Below are 25161 nucleotides of genomic sequence, written 5' to 3' on the forward strand. Positions count from 1 at the left end.
CTTCTATTCACGAGGTTGGCAACTGTTTGGATTTGGATCCAGGTGGCTTGACCAGTGGGCAGGACAAACCACAAAGCACTTGGTCTAGCTCCAGGGCAATCTGATCTACCTGGAAACAAGTCATAGCCTTTGCAACCATCTGGAGAGTCTGCAGTGACTTAGAGTCAACCCCTCACCTCATGGGCTCTTCCCCCTAAACTTGTCCACCAGGAATTGCCAAGGGTATGGCTCAGGAGCAATTCTGGGCGGCCCAGGTTGAAGGAGAAAAGGCTCAAAGGAATGACCACATTTTGTATCACTCTGCTGCTCTGTCCAACTGTGGATTCAGATTACTGCTGGCGGTCTGGAGCTAAGGGACCTGCGTCTTAAGGAGGGGCGCTATGTCTTTGCAGAAACACTGTCCTGAGCCCTTGTCCTAGTACTCTCCCCTCATCTTCCCATCTCCTAGTCTGAGCCTTGAAAACTTGAAGTGGAGAAGGGCAGGGGTTTAACAGCTTGGCAATGGGCAGAGCCTTGATTGAGGTATGCAAAAGTGATTTCCATGGAGGTCCAAGAATACAGCTCCTTGGAGCCACAACATCCCAGTCAAAAGTCTGTTTAAATATCAAAAGCTGAGGGGAAGCGTGGAGCAAGGGAACTGGGTGGGGCTCAGGGAGCAGACTCCATCTGTGCACATTAGGGCCCATCTGACCATAGAAGTACCCAGCCTCCCCAGTGAAGACCTAGAGAACCTTGGGCAATCGTAGCTGGCTGGGGGTCTGGAACACTAGCTACTTGGGTGGGTTTTCAAAAGTCTAAAGTGTTTATACCAGCAGCCTCCATATCAGCCTGGTACTCGGTTAGGAGCCACCATCCAGCTGTGACAGACCTACAATCTGCAGAGGCAGATCTGGGCCTTGGGTGTACATTCAGACTGAGTAGCCTCCGGTACTGTTCTGGAGAGGTTTCAATCTGGCCTTGGCCCAGATAGACTAGAGTTGGCAGAGACTAGGGTTCAGGAATAAGACCTCTCTCACCAGCCTCTCTAACAGTTCACGTCCCTTTCACTTGGGCACACGAGGCCCAGGAGGTTGTCCTATAAACAAGCAAGTAAGGCCTGGCTGAGTTACAGAGAGTTCCTGTCAGGTTTGTGTCCGTGTGCTATCATTAACTGGGCTAGGGAGATCATGATGAGGCTCAAAGATGTCCTCTCAGCCTAGGGATGTAGTGCAGTGGTAGGGTGCTTGCCTAGGATGCCTAAGGTCCTGGGTTCAAACAACTGCTCTACAATAAAAAAAAAATGTCCAATTAGAATGAAACATTCTGGTGTTCTTTACATGCTATAGGCAGGGGTTCTGGTGGCTGAGTCCTGGTTGTGGAAGAGGCTACTTTGCCCAGGTTGCCTGGCATATGCCCCAGCAGGGAATCCTATAGGACTCTGAGGCTTACGGTGCTGAATAGCCTGGTGCACAGAGACCTCAGCTCCAATTCTGTACTCAGTGTCTGATGGAGCTCCATTGGGATTCATGGCCGCTCAGGAGAGAACCTTACACTCTCATATATATGACTAGTACAGAGGACGAAACTGTAGTTCCTTTCTTCAGCAGTCATTGTCACCTTCTATGTGCCAGGCATCACAAGGAACACCAGTTCGCTTGCCCCCAGAGGTCTACCTGTTCCCCATAGCGTGGTGATCCTTTGGCTTGGGGAGTTTAGTCAGCCTTTTCTGCTAGGTTCTACCTTGGGATCCATAAACACTGTCTGGAGAAAGCACCCAACACAGAGATGGGGAACGTGGGTTTTGTTGGAGCCATCAGCGGGGGGGATCGAGCCCTTTACCTAGTTAGGATTGCCTGTGGGAAGGGCAGCTGGGACCTGGCACACAGTTTAACCTCCTCTGAATGTCTCCACAAGAGCAGCTGTCCTCCAGAGGATCTTGGGCCTGTGAGCTTCCTGTCCTATTGTAGGGCCCTTTCTCCGACACTCAACCTTGCTCGCAGCTGAGTTCACCTGGCCACACGTAATAAAGGTGAAACAGGTCGACTTCGTTAGCTACCCTGTTTTAGTCTCATTTTTGTGACTGGATCTAATGCTTGCATCTGGAACACTCCATAGGATGGGGGTGGGGAGTGCATCAAAGTGGGACAATATTAATTAAAGAGAATGCCATGAGCACCTACCAGTTTTTATCTCAGAAAGCCACATACAGCAGGAAGAGGCCTGTGTCACAGTTGCATGGCCCCAAAGCTGCTTCTCTGAGTAGCCAACAGTCTGTGTCCCAGTGAACCTAAGGCCATGTAACAATGTGCTCTAGATCATGACTGGGCAATGAAGGGCTGTGTTCCACTTCCCAGCCCCGGTTCCAGGGACAAACAGCCATTGGCTCACTACCATCATTGACTGTCTTGGCAGGTGGGCTGCCCAAGGAGTTCCCATAAAGGGGTGCCTTATACCAGTCCCTGAGACTCTATCCTACCTAGACTTGAGATAGCTTAGAGGTCTGGTTTCAGGGAAGCTGACTGTCTTATGTCTGAATGGCACAGGCGATTGGCCCTGTAGCTGGGATAGTGGAGCCCTCTGCTGTCTGTATAGCCTGTCTTCTCAGCCTCTTCTCAGCCAGTTCACTCAGTACTCTGTATAAACACAACAGCTAAACCGGTTTTCTATAAATTCTTATAAATGAGGAAATAGGGTCATGGACTGGACCCAGGATGGCAAGTGACAGTGCCAGAGTCCAGTCAGGTAGCCCTTGGCTGAGAGGAGCTACCCATTGGGAATGGGCTGAGAACTGGGCATCCAAGGCAAGGGGCTGAGAGAACACAGGGCTGCAGTGTTGGAGGAATTGGGACAGCCTCTTCCTGTCTGTGACTACCATTCACTAGTCCTGCTTTGTGGATAAAGGGTTACCTCGCTTAGTGTCATTCAGCTAACAGATGCCACCATGGGAGCTGCCCTGAGCCACAGTAATGGGTGCTTCCACCTAACCTCAGGAGGCTGCTCAGAAAACGTGAGGGAGTCAGCACTGGGGCGGCTGAGTGGCAAGGATTGTCTTGGGGGCGAGAGTACCTGAGACAGGGCTAGAACCACATCAGGTTCTCCCTATGCAGTGCTCTCAGAGGCCGGGCCCTCAGTCCTGTTGCCTCACTTTTCTCTATGTCCTGTTTTTCCTGGCGTGCTGTTATAAGATATAATATCAAATCCTTTTGATATTCTTTCAAATCCTACAGAGTCAAATCCTGCTAGGGCAGTACCTGTAGTCATAATTCCAGGGCTAGAGGGCACTCAAGGACTCCTGACCCAAGCCAGAATTCTGGAGACTCAAGCTCTACCTGCCACAGAGCCAGCTTAGGTCTGGTAGGGAAGCAGCTTATGTCCAGCTGGAGGCAGGGTTCTAGTCTTCCAAAGCTAGCGAGGACACACCTCTGAAACCTCAAACAGCTCTCTCCCTTGACTGGCGAACAGGGCAAGTCGGACAACTTATCTTTGCAGCAGGAGAGACCTGGATGCAGCTTCTCAACTAGAAAAGGGTATGCTTGTTGGGGGCGGTGGGCTTCCCAGCTTCCACTGGGACGAATTTTCCTCCTATGGGCCAAGGCTCTAGCTTCATGGTGAGGGAGGGAGCTTCTTGGACAAGTGACATCTATTCCTCTGCCATTCTCATCCTTATCCTCCTGAGTGTGACCACTGGCTTTTGAGAAGTCCCATGAAAAACCAGAGGAGGGCCAGGGCTCCAGACCAGAATCAGTAGCTCTTATGGCAAGCAGAAGATACTTTGTTGCTTCCAACAAACAGGCCAGCTTTCAGATACTGGAGGCTGACCTTACCAATTACAGTAGGGCTATTGCCCCTCTGCAGGGTAAGGAGGCCTCCAAAAATGAATACTTTTTCCAAATGCAGATGGACAGTAACCCATGGTCCTTAGAGGTGGGACAACGGGAAAATGGGGGTGATCTAGAGAAGCAAGGAGGCTAGTGCCCAGTGTTGCAGGAATTCTCCCCGAGGAATTATATTTACCCTCTCTTTATAAGGTACCCAGGACAAAACAAAGTACAATTCCACTAAAGTCCAACTTAGGGAACAAATGAGTTTATTGGGCTTAGAGAATATGAACGGGGTGTTGCTTACGGGAGTGTGGGTGATCACAAAGCAGCCACAACCATCAAAACGTCTCACGCCAGCATGGGGGATGATGTCTACCACCTTCACAGGCTACACATTCTACCCCCTCCTGAGACCATGAGGCCCTGCACAATGAGGACACAACTGTAACTGGCTGGGAGGTGCAGAAGGAGGATCTGAAATCTCAGAGAAGGATTGAGTGACCCTCCCTTTTCCTTCCTTGAATCCTTGACTGAACGTCACAGTCAACACACCCCATCTTGACTCTTGATGGTATCTTTTTTTTTTTTAATTTTTTTCGGAGTTGGGGACCGAACCCAGGGCCTTGTGCTCGCTAGGCAAGCGCTCTACCGCTGAGCTAAATCCCCAACCCCTCTTGATGGTATCTTACGGGTAGTCACAGCTTCTCGGATGAAGACTATGGCCGTTAAGCTCAGAGGACCGCCCAATACAACACCCACGCAGGGCTATCCTCACCACAGAGCCTGCAGATGGGCAAGGAGCCTGTAGTCTCGTCTGAGGCCTTGCCTTACTTCTTGCTGAGCTCTTTAGCCCGGCAGGTAGCTGCTTCCACAGCACTCATGGCAGCTGCTCGAAAACCGCCCTGCTCTAGGGCATGAAGCCCGTGGATGGTGGTTCCAGCTGGTGTGAGCACATCCGTCCGCAGCTGGGCTGGGTGCTTCCCTTCCTGCTGCAGCATTTTGGCTGTCCCCTAGGGAGAAGAGTGAAGGGTAGTGGGAGGAAAAGAGAGGCAGCTACATAGTTCCCCAGCCTGTCTGGACTCTGTAGGCTTGCCTTCCTGTTTGCTGGAGACAGAGCACTCAAACCTTACCAACCTCCTCCTTCACTCACCAGCAGGGTCTGAGCGGCAATGCGGTGGGCCAGGTCACTGGGCATGCCCATCTTGATGGCGCCTTCAGCCAGGGCCTCCGAAAATGTACACACCTGTAGCGACAGCATGGGGAGTTGGGAGGACACATGTCGAAGTTGACCTTTGGCTAGACACAGTTCACAGCTAGAGAATGCTCAGAATAAGTGGTTCTCAACCTGTGGGTGGTGACCCCTGTTAGGCTAGAACCCCTGCTCATCCACCCGCACAGGCTGGGAAACCCCATCTGCTCTCCTTCCCACAATGCCGCCCACACAGAGGAAACTCCTCCATCTGTAAACAAGTCATCACTCCTTGTCTCTCCATTTCGGGACTCACGGGTGCTCACCTAGGGGCTCAGTTTTTGACCACGTATGCTACGGACACAAACCCAGCTCCTACCTGACACGTCTTCACGATTCCCCTAAGCTCTATAAAACTCCCTTGCTGTGGCCTGGATGTGTGACTTCAATGACATCCACCTGTGAGATGGGTGAACCCACCCAGAGAGCTGCCTCCTAAGAAACCTAACTTTACTGACTTTTACGTTTTCTGTTTTTTATTTTTTATTTTTTCAGAGCTGGGGACCGAACCCAGGGCCTTGCGCTTGCTAGGCAAGCGCTCTACCACTGAGCTAGATCCCCAACCCCCCTCTGACTTTTAATCTTGTCTAATCTGGCCTATGTTTGGGTCACCAAGAGAGAGAAAATGCCTGTCAACCTCTTTGGGAGTTGAATGACCCTTTTACAGGGGTGGTCTAAGACCATCAGAAAACACTGATATGTTATAAATTATAACAGTAGCAAAATTACAATTATGAAGTGGCAATGAAAATGACTTTTTGGTTGGGGGTCACCACGACATAAGTAACTGTATTAAAGGGTCACAGGAATTAGGACTAGGAAGGTTGAGAGCCACTGGCTCAGAACCGCAGGAAACAAAACCCTAAACATGGTCACAGATACCTAGGCTATAAGGCCTAAACCCAGAAGTTTGGTAAAGGGGCCAGCCTCAAAATGGTCTAATAAAGCATGATGTTCTGAGGGACAGCAGAACTCACGGGTGGTCCATGGATCATCTGAGACCTTGAGAGCAAGGCCTTTGCTAAGGGCTTACATTTAAGGGTATGGATTAAGACAATACTCACAAAGGCCACACCACTGCCGCTGAGGCCAGTGTGGATATCGACGTAGGACTCAGGAACCTCTATGCACTGCCCACAGGCTTCCAGCAAGTTCTGTAGGAGCTTGGCGTCTTCATTCCCAGCATGGTGGCCCCGTGTCATAACCATAGCTCCCTCCTGAACTACGCAGGGTAGATTGGGAGAGACTCGCAGTACTCGTGTTTTCGGGGGTAACAGCTGGACGGAAGAGAGTTCAGTATCAGGCAGCCTAAGAGACGGGGCCTGCTAGGCAAACACCTCAGTCAAATGCAGCCTCTAGTCCCCAGATCCCAGGTACACTGGCAGAACACTATCCCAGCTACCTAACCCTGGTGAGCCAACTGGATAACTTTGGGAGCTTGGCTAGGATGCTGTCTGCTTCCCAAGCATGGCCAACAGAACCTATTTCAGAGTCAGGCCTTATTCACACCAAGGGGCCACTCACCTCCTCCATAGAGCTCAGAGAGATCCCAGCAGCCACGGATACAATGATGTGCTCAGTGGTGACTACAGGGGCCACTTCTGCCAGAACAGCTGGCAGGACTTGGGGTTTGGTGGCAAAGATGACGAGTGGGCAGTTTTGCAGCACCTCGTGGTTGGAGTGAGTAGTCTGGCAACCCAGAGCCTAAACAGACACAAAGGCCAGAAATGAGGCTCTGTGAGGCGGCATCCTACACAGACTCATCTGTGTGTCATAGATCATTTTGTATCCCATATTGTATCCTATATTGCTACAAATGTCTGCACTTGCAGTAGTCTCCAAGGCCTAAGCCAAACCCAACAGGCCCTGCTCTTAAAGCTCTAAATTTTACCTTCTGGAACCTTTCCTCCCAGTATCCACACCCATCCTACACAGGCACGTACTGCATCTGCTCTAGTCCTTCCAGAAGCTTGTCTTCCTGGCATCTGACTACCAATTCTCCTGGACAGACCAAACTATCTCAAACCTCCAGTCATACCTGGCCCCTGATAAATGCTTCAGAAACACAAGGCCGTATGTCGCACTCACCCTGAAGTGGCAGAGGTTCTTGTCTGTTGGTGCACTGGCCAGCACTTGCTTTGCTTCTACTTTGCCTGGATAGAAGGGCAAAAGCTGGTGAGGTCTGGGGAGATAGGAAAGGGCTTGCTAATCCCACTGAGAGCCTAAGGCTCCATAGGGACAGGCAGGGATGTTTGTCCTTGGGGCTGAACAATCAAGGCAATTCAAGGGTACTTTAACGACACTGTCATTTCTGTTGGACACTGGGGCCAGGAACCTGCCCAATCTTAACAAGGAAGAATGTTCAAGGGTTTCTGCCTTCAGGAAAGGGATAGCTGACAGGAATGTTTAGATCTGTTGGCCAAAATGCAAAGCCTGTGAAGGAACACCAGAGCTAAGGCCGTATGGTGGAGAGCCAGGTAGTTGGTAAAGGTCTGGAGAGACAGCTTAGCAGTTGAGAGTACTTGCAGCTCTTGAAGATGACTTGGGATAGGTTCTTACAACCTACATGGGTAACTGACAGCTATTCATAAGTCCACTTCCAGTGGAATCAGTGTCCTCTTCCGGCCTCTGAAGACACCAAGTGTGTAAGCATGCATGCACACACAGTGCACAGATAGAACATATATAATCTTAAAAAAATAGCCCATCTTAGCCTGGTGAGAATGTGGCGTGCCTTTAATCCTAGCATTTAGGAAGAGGCAGGCAAATCTCTGAGTTCCAGGCCAGCCAGGGTCATATAGAGAAACCATGACTTGAAAAAAACAAAACAAACAAAAAAAAAAAACCAAACAAAGCCAGTCTGATAAAGACCTAACAGGGGATGTGTTCCCTTTCAACAGGTAAGTGAGCTGGTATGTCTTGGGGAGACTAAGTGAACCCTCTGGGGGATATTATCTGGTTTTGGAGGATATAGGGGTAGAAAGACTGGGCCAGATGGAAGTTCATGCTATAACCTGAACACAGAGGGAGCTAATTATGTCAGTGGTCGTGTTGGTATAGCAGATGAACTGCCAAGTTTTACATGTAAACACCTGCGGTTTGTAGGAAGCCATTCTCCAATAATCATGGGCCTCTGGACTTTGAAGTACGGCTGAAATCAGAGAGCCCAAAGGTCACCAACTTTCTCTATCTGCAATCTGTTCATAAAGTTTCTAAACACTGTACAGCAGTGTTAGGCTAGTGTTAGCATCAGCTAAATAAACCAGCGGTCCTCAGCCTGGAAGAGTTTGCTTCTCTCCTCACCCTACCCTCCACTCCCAGGTAGCAGACATCTGGCCCTGGTGGAGACACTTCGACCTTCAAATTCAAGGTGCTGTTGCCATGAAGAGATGACAAACCAGTAATGGAAGACACTCTTCAGAACACAGGGCCAATCTTCCTCCCAAATGTCCACACAGCTGCCCACCTCTGAGAGTGGAGCTGAGGCATGGATAGAAAGAGAGGCCAGGAAGTTGGACATTTAACTTGGCATTAAATCAGTTCAATCTAAGGTATGATTTGAGTCACATATGGAACTATCAACTCACAGTCACATTAAGGAGATAAAAAAAAAAGTTAAAAGTGAGCCATCTGGGGGGTGGTTCACACTTTTAATCCCAGCACTCTGGGAGGCAGAAAAAGATGGATCTCTAAGTTCAGGGCCAGCCTGGTCACCAGCAAATTCCAGGCCAAATAAACCCTGTCTCGAAAACAAACAAACAAACAAGCAACCCCCTCCCGCCCACACACAAAGAAGTCACGCGTGAAGTCAATCGTAATTTTCTTTAATGCAATATATTTAAAGGATTATCATTCACCAACACAATCAGTGTTAAATAAACTAAACTGTTTTTTTTTTACACCTCGCTTGGCCCGCCCACTCATCCGCCTGGGAAGGGGCTGCGAGCTCACCCAGGGACTCTGGAGGCCTTGATAGAAGCCTGTTGTAGGATTCTCACATAGGAAACCAGAGAATTCACGCTACTGGCTCTTGGGGTACCACGTGCGCCCCTCCCGCCAAGACTTACGGGTTCCTCCCATTAGAAAGATCCCCCAACCAGGCCTCGCCTCCCCACCTGCTCGGATGAGGCCTTGGGCAATGGCTTCCGCCATGCGACCAGCACCTACGAAGCCCACACGCCGAGGTTCAGACATCTCATCCGCCATCCGGTTCCGAGCTGGCCTTCTCTCGTCCTTGCTGCAGCGGGCCCCGCCCACTAGAGCTGCATTGACAGACAGAAGAGATTGGGCGGGTTCGGGGAGGATTGAGGGGCGGGGTGGGGCGGGTTCGGGGAGAACTGAGGGGCGGGGTGGGGCGGGTTCGGGGAGGACGGAAGGGCGGGGCGGGGCGGCGGGGCGGGCGCAGACACATGGATTTTGTTACTTGAGGTGATATTGCTGAGGAGAAAGAAGAGAAGGGATGGGGAGCTAGTCCTAAACCGGTTGTCTAATTTCTCCTGAGAAACCCTAAGCTAGAGTCTCTCCAAAAGCCTTATGGAGATTTAGAGGAAAAAAAAAGCTTGAACCATCCCCGGATGATTCAAGTAGGCTGATACAGCTCCTATCTAGCTTGTGTGCCTTGTGTTCAATCCTTGGAGCAGGTTCTGGTTCTCCGCATCAAAAACAGCACTAACCATCAGTCGCCAGTACACAGCATTTTTTTTAAATTTAAAAAAAAAAAAAAACTTGCGTGCTTTAGTGTCTCACCAGAATAGTTATCTGAATTGAAGTCCACATATAATCACTTAGCTGCCTATATGTATAGTCATTTAGCTGAAGAGAAAGAGCAAAGAAAAGAAAAAACAAGCAAGACAAGAAGCTCAAAACAGAACAAGGGCAGAAAATTTTCACGAGTAATCAGAAGCTAGGCTGTGGTGGCACACACCTTTGGTCCTGGCACTTGAAAGTCCGAGGCAGATAGATCTTGAGTTTGAGGTCAACCTGGTCTACAAAGCAAATTCCAGAACAGCCAAAGCTATAGAGAAGATCCCTGTCTCAAAAAAACAAACAAACAAACAAACAAACAAACAAACCTAAAAAACCAATCAGGGTCTTATCCAAATTACCAATTCAAACAACTAAACTTAATCTTTATTCCCTAAAGTAACTTTGAGTCAAAAGTATACACGGGCTTCCTACAAACTGGATAAAGGTGGTTTGTTGCTGTTTTGTTTTGTTTTGTTTTGAAAAAGTAAAATAGAACACGGCACTTAGAAGGGCAATGCTGTCCTTGGACTGTGAGGTCCCACAGTAAAGATGGCTTCCTCTGCTTGCCACAATTGGGATGTGATGGACAGTCCTTTCCTCTTTCACTGTTTGAGGTGAAGAGTATATTCCCTAATCTTTCCCCAGACCCACCAGAAGCCTAAGAGTGATAAGTCTGCCTGACATTAGATAGAAACCAGTAAAACCAGGAGCTAAAGACTAAAAATTAAAAAAGCTTCCCCTTCTTAGAAGTTAACTGTCTCAGGTAGCAACAGAAAGCAGATTGACACAGGGACTTGCAGAGTCCTCACTATATACAGAGACAGAAAAATCCATTCAGGTATGACTATGGAGAGGTGGGGGACAAGGGACATTTACATGAACATGAGTGTAAGGAATTTCTGTATTCTGGGCTGCAACCAACAACACCTAGAGATGTTCAGGGTTGAGACTTGGCCTCGAGCCTGTTCGAAAACGCACGCAGCTGTCTGGGCAGAATGATCAAGGCACTCTGATTCTTCGGACAGATTGCATTCCTTGACATAGTGACACGTTTAACACACTGACCGGTGGTCACTTGATAACTGGGTGTCTGGCAAGTTCTGATAAACTCAGATCAGCTCTTCCTGGGGCTGGGAACTACATCCTTAATGCCCTGGCCTGCTTCGTGGAGGCTCATCAGAGGACTAGGTTTAAAGGAAGTCTGGAGATGGGTGCTAGGAAGGCATGGGCCTGAGACAGACTGGGCAGTACAACATAGGAAGGGCTAGCTGACACAGCTTTAGAGGGTGAAAGACCAGGCAGGCCCTGACTGTCATGCTACAAAAGGCCTCAGATGCAAACTGGGAACCAAGGGTTAGTGTAGTGAGAAAAAACAATTGGGGATCTTTAGTATTTCTGGGAGGTGAGAGGCAGAATGTATAGGAGGGTTGGGCTGAGTGGAGAAAGCTGAGCAAGCTATGAGACCTCAGTAGACATGGCTGATCCCTTGGGAAGAAGGTACTGGGCCAGGTGGGCGTGGCTTCTGAGGGGAGGGGCCGAGTGGAGGTGTAAATTGTCAATTCTGACTGCATCTGAAATTAACTAAAACACAAGCTGCTGGGCCAACCCTCAAAGGATTCTTTGGGATTATTACAAGTGGGAAGACCTGCCGTAAAGCGAGGCAGCGCCCTCTAGTGGCAGCTCCATAACAGGACATGGAAGGAGACTTTTTTGCTTGTTTGTGTAGGGTCTAAAAGTACACGGACCAGCAGCTCTCCAGGAGTCCTCCAGGCCTTCGCTGCCAGGCTGCGGCTGCCCAGACATGAAGCCTTATACACTGGATTCTTGAACTGTCCTGTGTTTATCACTGTTGGGTTACCCAGCACACATCCTATAAGCCAGTCTAAAAATCACCTAGTGTGTCTAACAGTTCTGTTCCTTTCAAATACCCTGACTTGTCCAGCAGCCCGCTGTCAGCTTTCGCTGTGGCTGGTGGTTAATGGTTCATCACCAAGGATGGTCTTAATGTTAGGACACAGGTGCCAACTGTCACTTCTGCCTGCCTGGAGCTGTAGCTCTTGAGTCTTGGGAGTAAATGTCCCCCTCTGCTCTCCTCAGTTAAGGGGTCTGTAACTTCCAATCCCATGTCATCATGGACAGGAGACAATCCTAACAGTCTTAGGTGAATACATTCTTCGACAGGAACCTGAAAATGACCCAGAGCTGCAGGAGTCAAAGACAGACAATACCAAAGTGACCCAACCCTAGCTGCAGCAGCCTTAGGTGGAAATCTCTTGTGCTGCCTGCCCTAACTGGCCTGGATTTGACTATCTAAGGATGATCAGAATGGAAAGGTCCAGGATGTCATCACTCTGGCAGCTAAAACTGACCAACAAGGCCAGGCCTGGGAGGGGGGCGTAGAGAAGTCTGGGTCACCCGTCACCAATCCTCCTAGCAGGCCCATCCTTGTGTCCCCAGATGGCCCACTGACTCTGTCCACATCGAGGCCCACCTAACTTCAGCATGGTCCTCAAGTCTGAGGGAGAATGGCCTGTGTGTGACCACAAGGGAAGGGCTGAGCATGTCCAAGGTACAGTCTAGGCTGTTAGGGATGTCCCCTGCTCCAGACCTGATAGTGCTGACCGCTGACATCTGCCCATGCTGCCTGCTTCCTGATGCTCCTTCACACAGGGACTCTCGCCTTGAGCATAACAGCTCTTAGGAGCTAAGAAGCACACAAGGGACAGTGGCACTGTCCCAGGCCAGGCCAGGCCAGGCAGGCAGTGCCACAGAAAGGAGAAGGCTGGTACAGCTTCTGAGTCCAGGCTCATGAAAATTCATTTTATTGCTTTCTAGACCAGCAGGGACACACTGAGGTTGGGCAGAAGCAGACAAGCAAGGTGTTGGTCTGGCCTTTCCCCAGGGATGGACATGGGCCCTACTGGACAGCGGCACGGAGCACCTGGCAGAGAGGTCAGCGTGTGGCTCAGGTTGCTGGATACTATCCTCAGTTCTTGGCAAGAAGCGAGGAGGTGACCACTGACTGGGTGTAGCCAGGTGAGCACCTGCTTGGCCCGTGCTTTACTTCCGGGCCTGCTCGTAGTTTTCAGTGAACCAAGCACAAGTTTCCTTCACAGCTGCAGAGACAGAAAGTGAGAGCCAGTAACTATCCCGCCTCCCAGGAGGTAGGGAGGGTACCCCTCCCCCATACCCTCCACTATAGTGTCGGGCTTCTCAGGGTGTACAGGCTCTGATAAGGATCTGGTGACCAAGCTGGCAGAACAGCAAGCCCCATGGTCCCAATATGGGGACCTCAGCAGGGAACAGGGAGAAACAGCTGGTGCTGAAGCCAAGGGCTATTGGGCAAAGAGCCTATAAGCAGGTTGGGGTGGTTAAGGATTTTGGAAGGGACAGGAACTTACCCTGCTTGAAGGGTGTGAAACAGAAGTCAGGCAAGTAGGACCGCAACTTGCCATTGCTGGCTGTCTTCTTATACTGCCCATCTGACTTTGTTGAATCAAACTGGATACCTTGGTCAAGACCATAGCGGAAAGAGCACTACCCGCCCGCCTCCTGCTGCCAGGGTAAGCACCACCACAAACAAAATGGTGCTATGCTAGCCATCCTACAAGGGAAGACCGAATTACCCCTCCATGTTGCCTCACCATCACTCCATCACCAGAGCCAAAGGATACAGTGACTTCCCCAGAGAAGTCCATGGCCTCCACCACAGCCTCAGCTGCCTCCTTGATAGACACTTCATCTTCCTCGCCCACTGTGGGGAACCATGGGCCAGTAGTCAGTCGGGCCTCCCTGTCCAGACCCCTAGGGGCATGTCTGCTCCCCCACTCCTCAGGGTGGATACAGGTCCTGCCCTGCTGTAGGAAAGGCAGCTGCAGGATGCCCACCTGAGAGGATGATGGGCTCCACCTCATTGTACTCCCGAAGGACCCAGATGAAGAGCCGGGCTAGGTCCTGGAGGTCAAAAGGTCAGGTCAAATCCACAGGTAAGCACCGAATGCACCTAGTGCGGAGGTTGGGCCGCTGCTTCTGCTCCCTTGGGAGCACAGCCGGGACTCCCCCAATGGAGGTCCCTCGTTCAGGGCACACTTTCTCCTCCTGAGTCAAAGTTGCACCCTTGGGGACTTGGCAGGCTCAAGGACTGTTTCCTGGGTCTCCACCTCCCACACAGCTTTACCGGGAAGGCCATGCTCGCCCCAAACATACCAGTGAGTAGATGAACTGTCTCCGCGGCTTCCCCGTACCCCACACAGTCAAGGCTGAACCACTGCCTACAGATGGGGCACGCGTCAGAGCTCTGCAGCTGGGCCCAGATCCCTGCCCACCTCACAGCTGAGCATAAAGCCCCCCTCAGGCAGGTAACCTGGGCCAGGCGCGTGCCGGACAGCTGCACTCACTCTTGGCCAGGTGCACCTTATGGATGAGGCCCGGCAGCACGTGGCCATCTTCGATGTTGAAGTTGTCGTAAGGCCCAAAGACATTGGTAGGGATGACAGAGGTGAAGGTACAGCCATGCTGCTGGAAGTAGGCCCTGTGGAGGCACAGTGTCTCCTGATACGTTTCCCGGAATGCACCCCTAGTGTCCCCGATTCCTTCTGAAACTGGCTTCTTAAAAATGATACAAGTGAGGCAGCAGGAAGGCCTCACTAACCCAAGGGTCCATCCTCCCCTCTCCAGAGAGGCCTGGGCAAGACCAAGAGGGAGCACCTGTTCTGCACGTCAATCATCCTCTTGGCATATGAGTACCCAAAATTGCTGCTGTGAGGCGGCCCGTTGTGGATCTGGAGGAGGAGGGGTGCACTGAGAAACCACACTTCCTGGTTCTGCCCACACGTTCAGGGGCCACCCCAGGAGGCCCCGCGCCTCACCATGGTCTCATCAATAGGATAGGTGGTCTTGTCAGGGAAGATGCAGGTGGACAGGCAGGAGACCACCTTGCGTGTGCCCACCTCGAAGGCTGAATGTAGGACGTTGTCATTGATGTGCACGTTCTTCCTCTGCAGTGGGTGGGACAGGTGGATCAGGCTGCCTACGGAGGACCCAACCTCTCTCCTGATCCTCCACAGACATGGGAGCAGACCCTAGCTCAGACATGAGCACTATCTGTGCCTACAGATTTGAAGTGCTTCTAGAATAAGGCCAAGCCTCCCAGCACTGACCTCACAGAAGCTGCCGTCCGCTAAGACCACAAGGAGGTCCTGCCCTGCCTGCCTGGGTGTGGAGGCCAGAGGGGCATCCTCAGGGGTACTGAGTGCAGGGAAGGTAGTAGAGATGAGGAAAACTTTAGGTGGGGTTCCCATTACAAGGGAGAAGCCATCCTTTCACTTCCAATTCCAAAGGTGTCATGCCTGGCTGTTATTTCTCAGTGCCTTGCCCTGTGCCTCTCCAGTTCTCTTCCCTAAACGAATATGAGGTCTAAGAACAGGGGAGAGGTAGAGACCAGGCAGGAGAGCTTTGGGTGAGAGTCCTGGGGCAAAATCTGGCGGGAACCTTTGCATACTGCAGTGTCTACTCAGGCCAGCTAGGTCAAAGCCTCTGACTGCCCAGAGGTAGGTGGGCCAACTCTTAGGAGCATGGTCAGCAGAAGCAGGGCTCTTACGTTTCGCCTCTCCTCCTAAGGCACATGCTATAGACACTCCAACACACGGGAGTGGTTAGTAGATTCAGAAAACTGAGGAGACCAAGCCTGGGAATACAAGAATCTGGTAGCTGCGGCGATGATGGAGCACATCTTTAATCCCAGTGCTCCAGAGGCAGGGGCAGGCGATGGATCTCTGTGAGTTTGAGGCCAGTCTTGTCTATAGAGAAAGTTCCAGGACAGCCAGGGCTACACAAAGAAACCCTGTCCCGAAAAACAGACAGACAGACAAACTGACTGACTTACTTTTAGGCTAGAAAGATGGCTCAGCAGTTAGGAGCAGTGACTGCTCTTCCTGAGAACCAAATCCCAGCACCCACATGGCAACTCACAACTGTCTGTACTTCCAGTTCTAAGGGATCAGACATCCTCACACAGACATACATACAAGCAAAACACCAGCGCACATTACATAGATAGATAGATAGATAGATAGATAGATAGATAGATAGATAGACAGACAGACAGACAGACAGATAATCTGTCAGCCAAGCAAGCTCAGTCCCAGACACATAGTATGATGTGCTAGCTTCTTTCAACTTCCCACCTGCAGGTCAGCACTTAGCCAAATGTCCCCAGGGCTGTGCAAAACCAGCCCTCAGGGGCTTCTTGGGGGTAAATCTGTGGAAGTTTCAAGAACCTAAGCTCCTGGCTCCCAATACCCGTTGCCCCTGAGCACTCCAACTTACCCAGAAATCCAAGTTGTATTTAATATTCCGGAAAAGGCCGCCTACCATTGCAGCAAGATGGATGACGTGGGTGGGCTGTACCTTCTGGAACAGAGCTTGGGTTTGCGCTGCATCCCTGAGGGAAGCCAGGATGTCAGGGGTGGGCCTAGGGAGGCCTGAGGAAATCAGGAGTTAAGAGCTTGGGCAGTGAGTATATAAACTGAATGGGTCCATGATTGGAACTGGAGGGGCAACCAAAGGGCCGAGTGGCTCAAAGTTCAGGGTTTTAGCAGCTGTCGGTTGTGGGAATCCCGGAACTATAGGAGGATGTTTACTTAGAACACAGCCATCAACCACAGCCAGATCAGTCACCTGGTAGGGAGGACCCAAACTCGGGGTAGATTACTGCTAGGCTCAAGAACAAACGCTGCAGTGTACTACTCAGTCTGGAAGGGGAACCAAGAGGAAGGATTGGGTCTGAATATGGCCCCAACTTACGTCAGATCTGCATCTTTGGAGGAGACAAACACCCATTCCTCTCCAGGCAAGCCGGCCCCATCTGCGACCACCTTCTGGATGGCTCTGCCCACCAGTCCAGAGCCCCCTGTTACTAGGATCCTCATGGATCCGTGGGGTTCACCCATTATGGTCTGCACCTGAAGAGCAAAATGACACGAACTAAGGAGGATATAGGAGGTGCCACTTTCCCTACCCCATTCTCCTTGGCCAATGCCAGGAGGTACAGAATCAAAACTCCCAAGGAGGAGCGACAATAGGCTGACAGACACACCCAGCTCTGTTCCCCCAGGAAGTCCTTTGCCCTGGGCATTATAGGTTCCTGCTGGCTGCCGTCCAAACAAAGCAACTTGGTCCCAACCCGTGAACCTACTAGGCAGAGGAAACGTACACCTCATCCCTATGACTACAAAATTAGGGCTGGCAGAACCCTGCACAGATCGTAGTAGCTGCTTCTCCCCAACGTTCACCCTACAGGTGCCCATGCTTGGAGTCCCGTATTCACAAGTACTGAGCTGATAGCCTACGACGTAGGAAAACCTAGTTCTTCTAGGGCAGGGTGCACCACTGGACGGCTTCGGGACGCTGGAAATTTGTTACGGTCCCTGTAAGGGGGGCTCTGAACCAGCAGCATGGCTTCACTCTTATCCAGATGAGCAAGGGCCCGGCCCCCAAACCCCTTAGTTCCCGACCCAGCCCAACCCCACTCAGACCCACGATGCGAGACGCACTCTTACGGCCCTGACCAGCCTGCGAGGTCCCTGGTTTGCTGCGCCGTATCCAACTGTAAGTCTCACCTGCGATGGGTTCCACTAGTCCAAGAGCTACTTCCGGTGCACAATTCTCCAGCTACTCCCAGCTCAATTGGAGGGGGCGAGGCCCTCCCGGGGAACTCTGGGAAATGTAGTCTTTGTCATGCGCCAGTGAGGCGCGGGCCCTTCTGGGAAACGTTTTCTGTACTACACCGCCGTCCCTGGACCCGGGTGGGGTGGCCCTGTTTGACTGCCGGAACTGCAATGCAGGGGACAAGCTGCCCACCTAGACACACTCTGGTGGTCAAAGGACACAGGTCCCGCAAGGGACTTGTGGACCGGCCAGGAAACTCCAGTTCTTATCCTGCAACGATGACCACTTCCAATTAGCCCTCCTGCATGTCTTTGAGTGGCCACGCATATGGTTGAGTCGGCATCCCTCACCAGTTGTGTGTTCCAGTCAAGAATTCACAGAAGACGCGATTTGTTTATGTAAATAGAGTATTTTAAAGCAGTGAATAAAATCTCTTCTACCTCAGCAACATCTTAAAGTGTATTTCATAATGAAAAATTAAAATACCAGCCAAAGGGGCACATATTGGGATGGTGAGCACTTGACTCCAAACCTGTTCACCTGAGTTTGATCTACTCTGACCCATTTATTGGAAAGCCAGAACTGACTTCCACAAGTTGTTCTCTGATCTTCATGCTTACACTGTCCCATATATGCACCCACACATACAAACAATAAATAAATGTAAAAAAAAAAACCTAAAAAAATATATCGGTTATGAGAAGGTAAGTAGGACTGCAGATGATTGAATTTAGCTAATTGTATGTATATCAACTGTGATGGTAGTATTAATTTAAAAAGAGACAGATTTAAAAACACAGAGTATGATGTTGCATGCCTTTAATCCCAGTACTCAGGAGACAGAGTCAGGCAGATCTCTGAATTTGAGGCCAGCCTGTCTACAAAGTGAGTTCCAGGGTGGCCAGAGCTACACAGCCTCAAAACAAAATAAAACAAAACGAACAAAAATAAACAAAACACAGGCTGAGGAAATGGCTCAGAACATTTGCTAACAAGCCCTGAGTTCAATCCTGGCCCCACCCCTGGAAGCCAAATAAATGATTGGGGAGAGAACATTTGTGTTTTTCCTTAACACCAGAATTATTGGACAATAATAAATTTGGAAGACCCAGTGGTTTTCGTTGGAACCGTATTGTTATGGTTTGAATATGCTTGGTCCAGGGAATGGCGCTATTTGGAGGTGTGGTCTTGTTGGAATAGGTGTGTCGCTGTGGGTTTGGGCTTGTACATCCTAGTCCTAGATACCTGGAAGTCAGTCTTCCTTCCGCTAGCAGCCTTCAGATGAAGATGTAGAACTCTGCCTGCATCATGCCTATCTAGATGCTGCCCTATTCCCATCTTGATGATAATGGACTGGACCTCTGAACCTGTAAGCCAGCTCCAATTAAATGTTGTCCTTTATAAGACTTGCATTGGTCATGGAGCAATTTTTGGATCAGTAGCCATGGTTTTCAGGATGCCTCTCCTGCTCGATTCTAATCTTCATAAGTTCAGATGGTATCATTTCTTGTAGAGATGTAAACAAACCTGTGTCCCCAACGTAAGACTTCTGCAGGCTTCCATTCTGATGTTAACACATTCTTATAGTACATAGGCTCATTTAATTCCAGCTTTTTCTATAACTTGGTAACTCTTAGCTGTTCTTGTCTGAAACCACTCATGGTTTTTGCTATGGGGACCTGGGCCAGGCCCCAAAGTCTAGAAATTGTCTTGGCCATCTCTCTTGAACCTACACTCATTGGTCCAACGGCAACCCTTACTACATCTCCTGCACACCCTAGGAAGCCTAGGCCTTTTATCTGGTTTATATTTAGAAAAACCATTGCCACTAGAAATGGCCTGTTTGTCTCTCTGGCATAACGTACCATATTTCTTGCAGTTAGTTCACCAGGCATTTTGATATCAGAGATACAGTTTGACTCATGGTACACATTAGAACCAATATCTGTGATATTCCTTATCCACTTGTCCATGGGCACTGCCCACACCTTTAAGGGTTTAATAACTTTTTTCCATTCAATATCTGAATGTTCATACACCAAGGTTTCTATCAACACCTGTCTTGCCTCAGGATCTGATATAATTTTGTTCACAGCTGAGACTGAACTTTACAAAAAAAAAAAAATCAATGAAGGCTTCTCCAGAGCCTTGTATAATCCTTGTAAAGTAGGCAGACCTTTTCCAGGGCTCCCCAACTTTCCTGCAGGCTCTTAAAGCCACTAAATGACATTGTTCTATAATGGCATCATCAAATTAAATCTGTTCTTGTAAATCAGAGTACTGCCCTTCACTCAGCAACTGATTTCGACTATATTCATTCCCCTCCTCTATCCACTGTTCAATTACATGGCTTCTCCCCTCTGCCATGTCAACCTCTGCAATTGTGGACCAGAGTCTAGTACAGCTGTTACCAGCCCCTTCCAGTGTTGGGGGATAATTCTATTTTGAGTAGCTTAGTTATTTAGAATTTACTCCACAAAAGACCAATTCATTCCATATGAAACCATAGGCTCTATAAAGTGCCTCAGATCTACCATTCCTACAGGATGACATCATATCTTGTCATAACCTTGTTCTATCCCATTAGCAGGCATAGATGCCGTATGACTACTGGAAAACTGATGGTGACCTCATAACCCTCATAATCCTCTACCTCCAATGGCACAATTGATTTGAGATCAATCCTTACTTTCAAAACAGGGTGTTTCGTCAGACTGTCCTCCTGCCTTTTCAGACATCTCTGACCTGACTACCCTGTGGCATAGTTTCTCTCCTCTTTCCTTCTGCAGAAAACTTCCACTTTCTTGATCTGTCTTTTTTTCTCCATTTTCTGCCACTACTTGCCTCCCCATTGCTTCCATTTCCACCTGCAATTTTTTCCAACTGCTCAGCCATTCTCCCAACATTTTGGAGACAGAATAGAGGAAGAAAAAAAAAAAAACAGAAAAACCCCTCTGGTAGCAAAGTAGGGAATATCTCAGCAGAAGCAACCTATTGTGTTTTATAAAAAGATAGAGAGGGGTTGGGGATTTAGTTCAGTGGTAGAGCGCTTGCCTAGGAAGCGCAAGGCCCTGGGTTCGGTCCCCAGCTCCGAAAAAAAGAACCAAAAAAAAAAAAAAAGATAGAGAGAAGAAATATGTTTGCTGGATGGGTAGTCAGGTGTGGAGCAAGGGGGTTCCTCTGAGGGACCAGCCACATGATGGTATAGTATGGAATAGAGTTTATTCAGGGTATGGGAGGGGAGCTGAGAGGGTAGTAGAGAGAGAGAGAGAGAGAGAGAGAGAGAGAGAGAGAGAGAGAGAGAGAGAGAGTTGAGGAGTAGAGGCTGGCCATGAGCATGTGGGGGGAGGGATGGGGAAAGTCAGGGAGCGGGAAGAGAGGACAGAGTGGGAGCAAGAAGGCTAGAGAGAGCAGAGAGGGCAAGAGTCAGACACACCTGACTGTTGCCAGGTAACTGTGGGGCAGAAACTAGACAAAATGCTAACACAACCATGTCTTTTTTTTTTCCGGAGCTGGGGGCCAAACCCAGGGCCTTGCGCTTGCTAGGCAAGCGCTCTACCACTGAGTTAAATCCCCAACCCCAACACAACCATGTCTTAAAAAAACAATATCCATATTGAAGTGGAAGTCTCTGGATATGTCAGGTGATACAGACTCACGTGGTGTTTTGCTGAGGGAATACCTGTCGGGTGGGAGGACATGTGACATTTGGAGAGAGTATAAATAGGACTCAGCAGACATCGACAGTGTGCTTACATAGCTAGCTTTGTAAGTCTTCGCTGGTCCCTTGTCTTCAGCTTTGCTGTTCTTCGTGGAGAGAAGCATGGCTAAGAACTTTTGCTGAGTCTTCAGCTGGTCCTGGTCACTCCTGCTGTCTCCTGACAATTGGCTGAGGCCTGGAGGTTTCTGCCAGATCGTGCTGCTGATTTGTGTTTGATATTCTGACACCAGTGAACTGGACTGCTGGTGTCCTGACAAACTGAGATTGGAATCGTCTCAAGGAGCTATGTCTAAACAGGTCCACATTCCCTGTTCTATTTACCATCCTCTCTCCCCTACCTTCGGACTGTGGGCTAGAAGGAGGAATTGAAGCACTCGTGAACCCTTGTTAAAAGTAGATTTTAAAAAAACCTAAGCATACATCCACTTCTTGGCCCCCTGCTGTTTCCTCTACAGCACTTGAAATCAAATTCCCCATTCTACCTAGCTCCAAGTTGGGCTTCAAATATTGCAGGATGTTTACAACCATTCAGCAGCAGGACAATGCTGGATACATAGTTTAGATTGCCTTTGGAAGGTGAGGAAGGACAAACATGTATAGAATAGAAAACCCAATCATAGGACAGACTGTACCAAAACCCTGCCAACACTGAGCTCTCTGCAGGAACGGTATTAACAACTGAAAATACAGAGGCACACCTTAATACAACCTAAGGAAGGTCACCCCGACAGAATGGCACTCAAGTCTTTAAGGACCTTGTTGCTGTGGGGAAGATTCCTTCACAGTGGGAAGCCCTTTCCTAAACTCTCTAGGAAATTAGAACAGTTCTACCTGTGGTTCTGCTGAGCCTGCTGGAAGGCTCAGGATCACTCAGCTCCAGAGTTCGTTCATCTATGGGCCTGGCTGGCAACGTATGCTGGGAGTCTCCAGGCTGGTTATCTCTAGAGTGGAGATCTAGTCTCAGAGTTTGTCTAGGAATATCCTTGGGCACAAGCTTAGTACTGTTACAATATTGTTTAATAATGATAAAGCTTGGGGCTGGAGAGATGGCTCAGCAGTTAAGAGCACTGACTGCTCTTCCAGAGGTCCTGAGTTCAAATCCCAATGACCACAACAACAAGGTGGCTCACAGCCATCTGTAATGAGATTGGATGTCCTCTTCTGCTGTGTGCCTGAAGATAGCGACAGTGTACTTATATAATAAATAAATAAATCTTTAAAGTATCTTACTTACTTAGAGGAAAAGTAAACATTGAAAATGATGATTAGTAGCGCCAGTCCTGCCGCTGTGAAGTCAAACACTCCTCTGAGGGAGGAAAGAGGATGACTGTAGGAAAGACAGAAAAGAAGACTCAGAGACAAAAGTTAGAAATTGGGAGGGCTGCAGGTCTATACCATGCCAGCCCTGACTGTGTTTCTCATAGCCTTTGTATACTTTATAGTATTGTGGGAAATAAAGTCACATGCTAGCAGAGACAATGGCTGGTGTACGTAGGTTATCTGTTCCCATCTGGAGGCCTTCCTTGTTTCTTCCACCAAGATTAACAGAACATCCAGCCCCTTGCCTTGAGCTGTAGTTCCTTGCCTTGGGTGCACCTCCTCTTATGGTTCCATGTCTGCCAGCAGACCCTCACCTGCCTTGACTCTGCCTAACAACCAGGCTTCCACAGAAGCAGGAAAAATGGTTCCCGTCAATCTTCTCCCACTGCCTTTTTGAGCCAAGATGTCATGTAGCTTTGGCTGGTCTAGAACTAGCTATGTAGAGCAGGCTTGCCTTGAATTCACAGAGATCCACACAAGGTATGTGCCCAGCCTTATCAATGTTTACTTTTCCTCTGAATAAGTAAGACACTGAGAGCAGGATGCAGGGGTCCTAAATTAACTCCTTAATTGACAAGTACTAGCTTATCATGCCTAGCTTATTGTGCCTAGCTTCCTAGAGAGAACTGTCAGCTGAGCAAGCTAAGCAGCCCCTCTTTGGCAATCTAACTACCCTTGTGATAACTATGATGCTTTTTTTTCTCCACAAGACAGGGTTTCTCTGTGTAGCCCTGGTTGTCCTGGAACTTGCTCTGTAGACAAGGCTGGCTTCAAACTCAGAGATCCACCTGACTCTGCCTCCTCAGTGCTAGAATTAAAGGCATGTACTGTGGTCATCAACAACTACTGTTGGGCTGCATGTCTGCCTTACCACTGGGACGTCAGAGCTCCAACACTGTCACCAGCATGCTGCTCAAGGAAAGCAGAACATGGTCCCAGATAGAGGGTCTCCATCTCCATTGTATCCAGATGCCTCTGGGGACTATGAGGAATTCAGAACAGTGGTCCACTGATCTAACCTTCCCCCACTTGCAAAGCAGAAATGGGATGCCTGACCCCAGGATGGGGCAGAATGCAGTCAAGTTCTGAGTGAGCGCCAAGAGGTTTTACAGGCTGGAAAAGAGAATGATTCTCTCGGATATTTATTGTCTCTTTACTACAAATGCCTGCACCCCACCCCACAGTGATTCTTAGTGTAAGAAACCTTCCTTGCTTGTCCAAACTGCTTTATTTATAGCCTATGTAAATGCATATGTCTTACTCAGGGTAAACCATGGATTAAATACATTTTGCAGGAAGGGATGCCCAGGAAGGGAAGCTAATTGGCTAAATATTTGGGGCCTATCTAGATACCTCATTAGCATGGAGAACTCTAGCTATTTTTATGCTATGTGACCCACTGTCGTGGTCCTTTCGGTGAGGTGTCATGGTTATGTGTTCCAGGATAGGCAGAGCTAGCCAGAAGCTGGTTCCAATGCCTGCCATTCTCAATTATGAGCTCTCCTGGGTTTTTTTGAACCTGCTTCAACCTTTCCAGTTCTTCTGTCTAGTGGCATAGTCTACTTGCCCCACAACCCACTACTGGTAAGGTTTGTTTAAACATTAAAAGTTCTCAGATTAAAAAAAGAAGAAGAAAGCTCTCAGATAATTGAGAAAGCTACAATATGACCACAGCTTCTCGGTGAAGCATAAGTCCAGCTGTAGAAGGCACTGGATTCCTTACCACAAGTTTCAAATACCTTGCATCTACCCTTTTGCCATTAGGAGCCTGGGTTGGGACTAGGGAGGTAGCTCAGCTGGTAAAGTGCTTGCTTTCGAGGAACAAAGAGTGGAGTTTAAGCCCATGTCCTTCTGTAAACATCTGCAGTTTTCAGGACTAATATGTCCTCCCTCTGAGAGGAGGGAGCCTCAACCAAGAAAATGCCTCCATAAGATCAGGCTGTATGTGTAGAGGAATTTTAATCCTGCAACAATAGATGCTTTGGCAAGGGATCACATCCAAGGGATCACATCAAATCTAGGTCTGTGTGGTCCAGATGGAATGACACACTTTTAATCTCTCTGGCTGGGATACAAGCACACCCTTAGCACGCAGCTTTAATCTCAAACAATGATAAAATAATGAATCAAAGATGTGATGGAATGAGTCAGATATAGGATACACCCAACTTTCATGAGATCAGACAGGAAAGAGAAGCTACTTAAGAGGTGCAGAGTCAGGAGGGGAGGGCGGTTCAGTGAGTGCAGTTGAGTTCAGGCAATGCAGTGAGGTTCAGTTGAGTTCAGTTCAGTGTTTGGGCATTCGTCTGGTGCTGCCATGTATTCAAATGCCAACTGCTGGCTCCCGAGATCTGGTTGCCTGGATGAGCAAATCCTCATGTATACCAAGTGATGCTACGTAATGTAAACCTTGCTCCCAAATTTAAAGCTATTGATTAAATAAAAATGGCTACAGGCAATTACTGTGGAGAATAGAAGTAGGTGGAGTTTCAGTGACCAGGCTGGGGGGGGGAGGGTGCGGGTAGGAACCACAGGAAGAAGGAGAGGAGAGAAGAAGGAAAAAGGAGGGTAGGAGAAGGAAGACAGAGAGGACAGAAGATCTCCACTAGACATGAGGGACCAGGAGCATGTGACCGAAGTGAAATGGACCTTGAGGA

General features: G+C 49.2%; 2 protein-coding genes across 8 annotated transcripts; both read right to left on the reverse strand.

The window, feature by feature from the left end:
- Nucleotides 1-4049: 4049 nt before the first annotated feature.
- Pycr3 (pyrroline-5-carboxylate reductase 3) lies at nt 4050-9341 on the reverse strand. Of its 2 annotated transcripts, none has more exons than XM_039078820.2 (6): nt 9165-9341; nt 7138-7202; nt 6574-6753; nt 6114-6371; nt 4951-5043; nt 4050-4810 (listed from the first exon to the last, which is right to left on the reverse strand). In XM_039078820.2, the coding sequence occupies exons 1-6, from the start codon at nt 9253-9255 to the stop codon at nt 4628-4630; spliced, it is 870 nt and encodes a 289-aa protein (XP_038934748.1). In that variant the 5' UTR covers nt 9256-9341; the 3' UTR covers nt 4050-4627. The 2 variants fall into 2 exon arrangements, with proteins under 2 accessions (XP_038934748.1, NP_001011993.1); NM_001011993.1 differs by having other exon boundaries at nt 6114-6326; nt 9165-9318.
- A 3253-nt stretch (nt 9342-12594) lies between these two features.
- Nucleotides 12595-17506, reverse strand: Gfus (GDP-L-fucose synthase). 6 transcript variants are annotated; one of them, NM_001127455.2, is made up of 11 exons: nt 17415-17449; nt 16600-16757; nt 16123-16237; nt 14664-14792; nt 14503-14576; nt 14193-14326; nt 14002-14066; nt 13683-13749; nt 13470-13549; nt 13197-13296; nt 12595-12911 (listed from the first exon to the last, which is right to left on the reverse strand). In NM_001127455.2, the coding sequence occupies exons 2-11, from the start codon at nt 16743-16745 to the stop codon at nt 12856-12858; spliced, it is 966 nt and encodes a 321-aa protein (NP_001120927.1). In that variant the 5' UTR covers nt 16746-16757; nt 17415-17449; the 3' UTR covers nt 12595-12855. The 6 variants fall into 6 exon arrangements, 5 of the variants coding, with proteins under 5 accessions (NP_001120927.1, NP_001257718.1, XP_063119378.1 ...); NM_001270789.1 differs by having other exon boundaries at nt 17349-17449; XM_063263308.1 differs by having other exon boundaries at nt 17355-17442.
- Nucleotides 17507-25161: the final 7655 nt, after the last annotated feature.

The sequence above is a fragment of the Rattus norvegicus genome, chromosome 7 (assembly GCF_036323735.1).
Source record: "Rattus norvegicus strain BN/NHsdMcwi chromosome 7, GRCr8, whole genome shotgun sequence".
Classification (NCBI taxonomy): domain Eukaryota; kingdom Metazoa; phylum Chordata; class Mammalia; order Rodentia; family Muridae; genus Rattus; species Rattus norvegicus.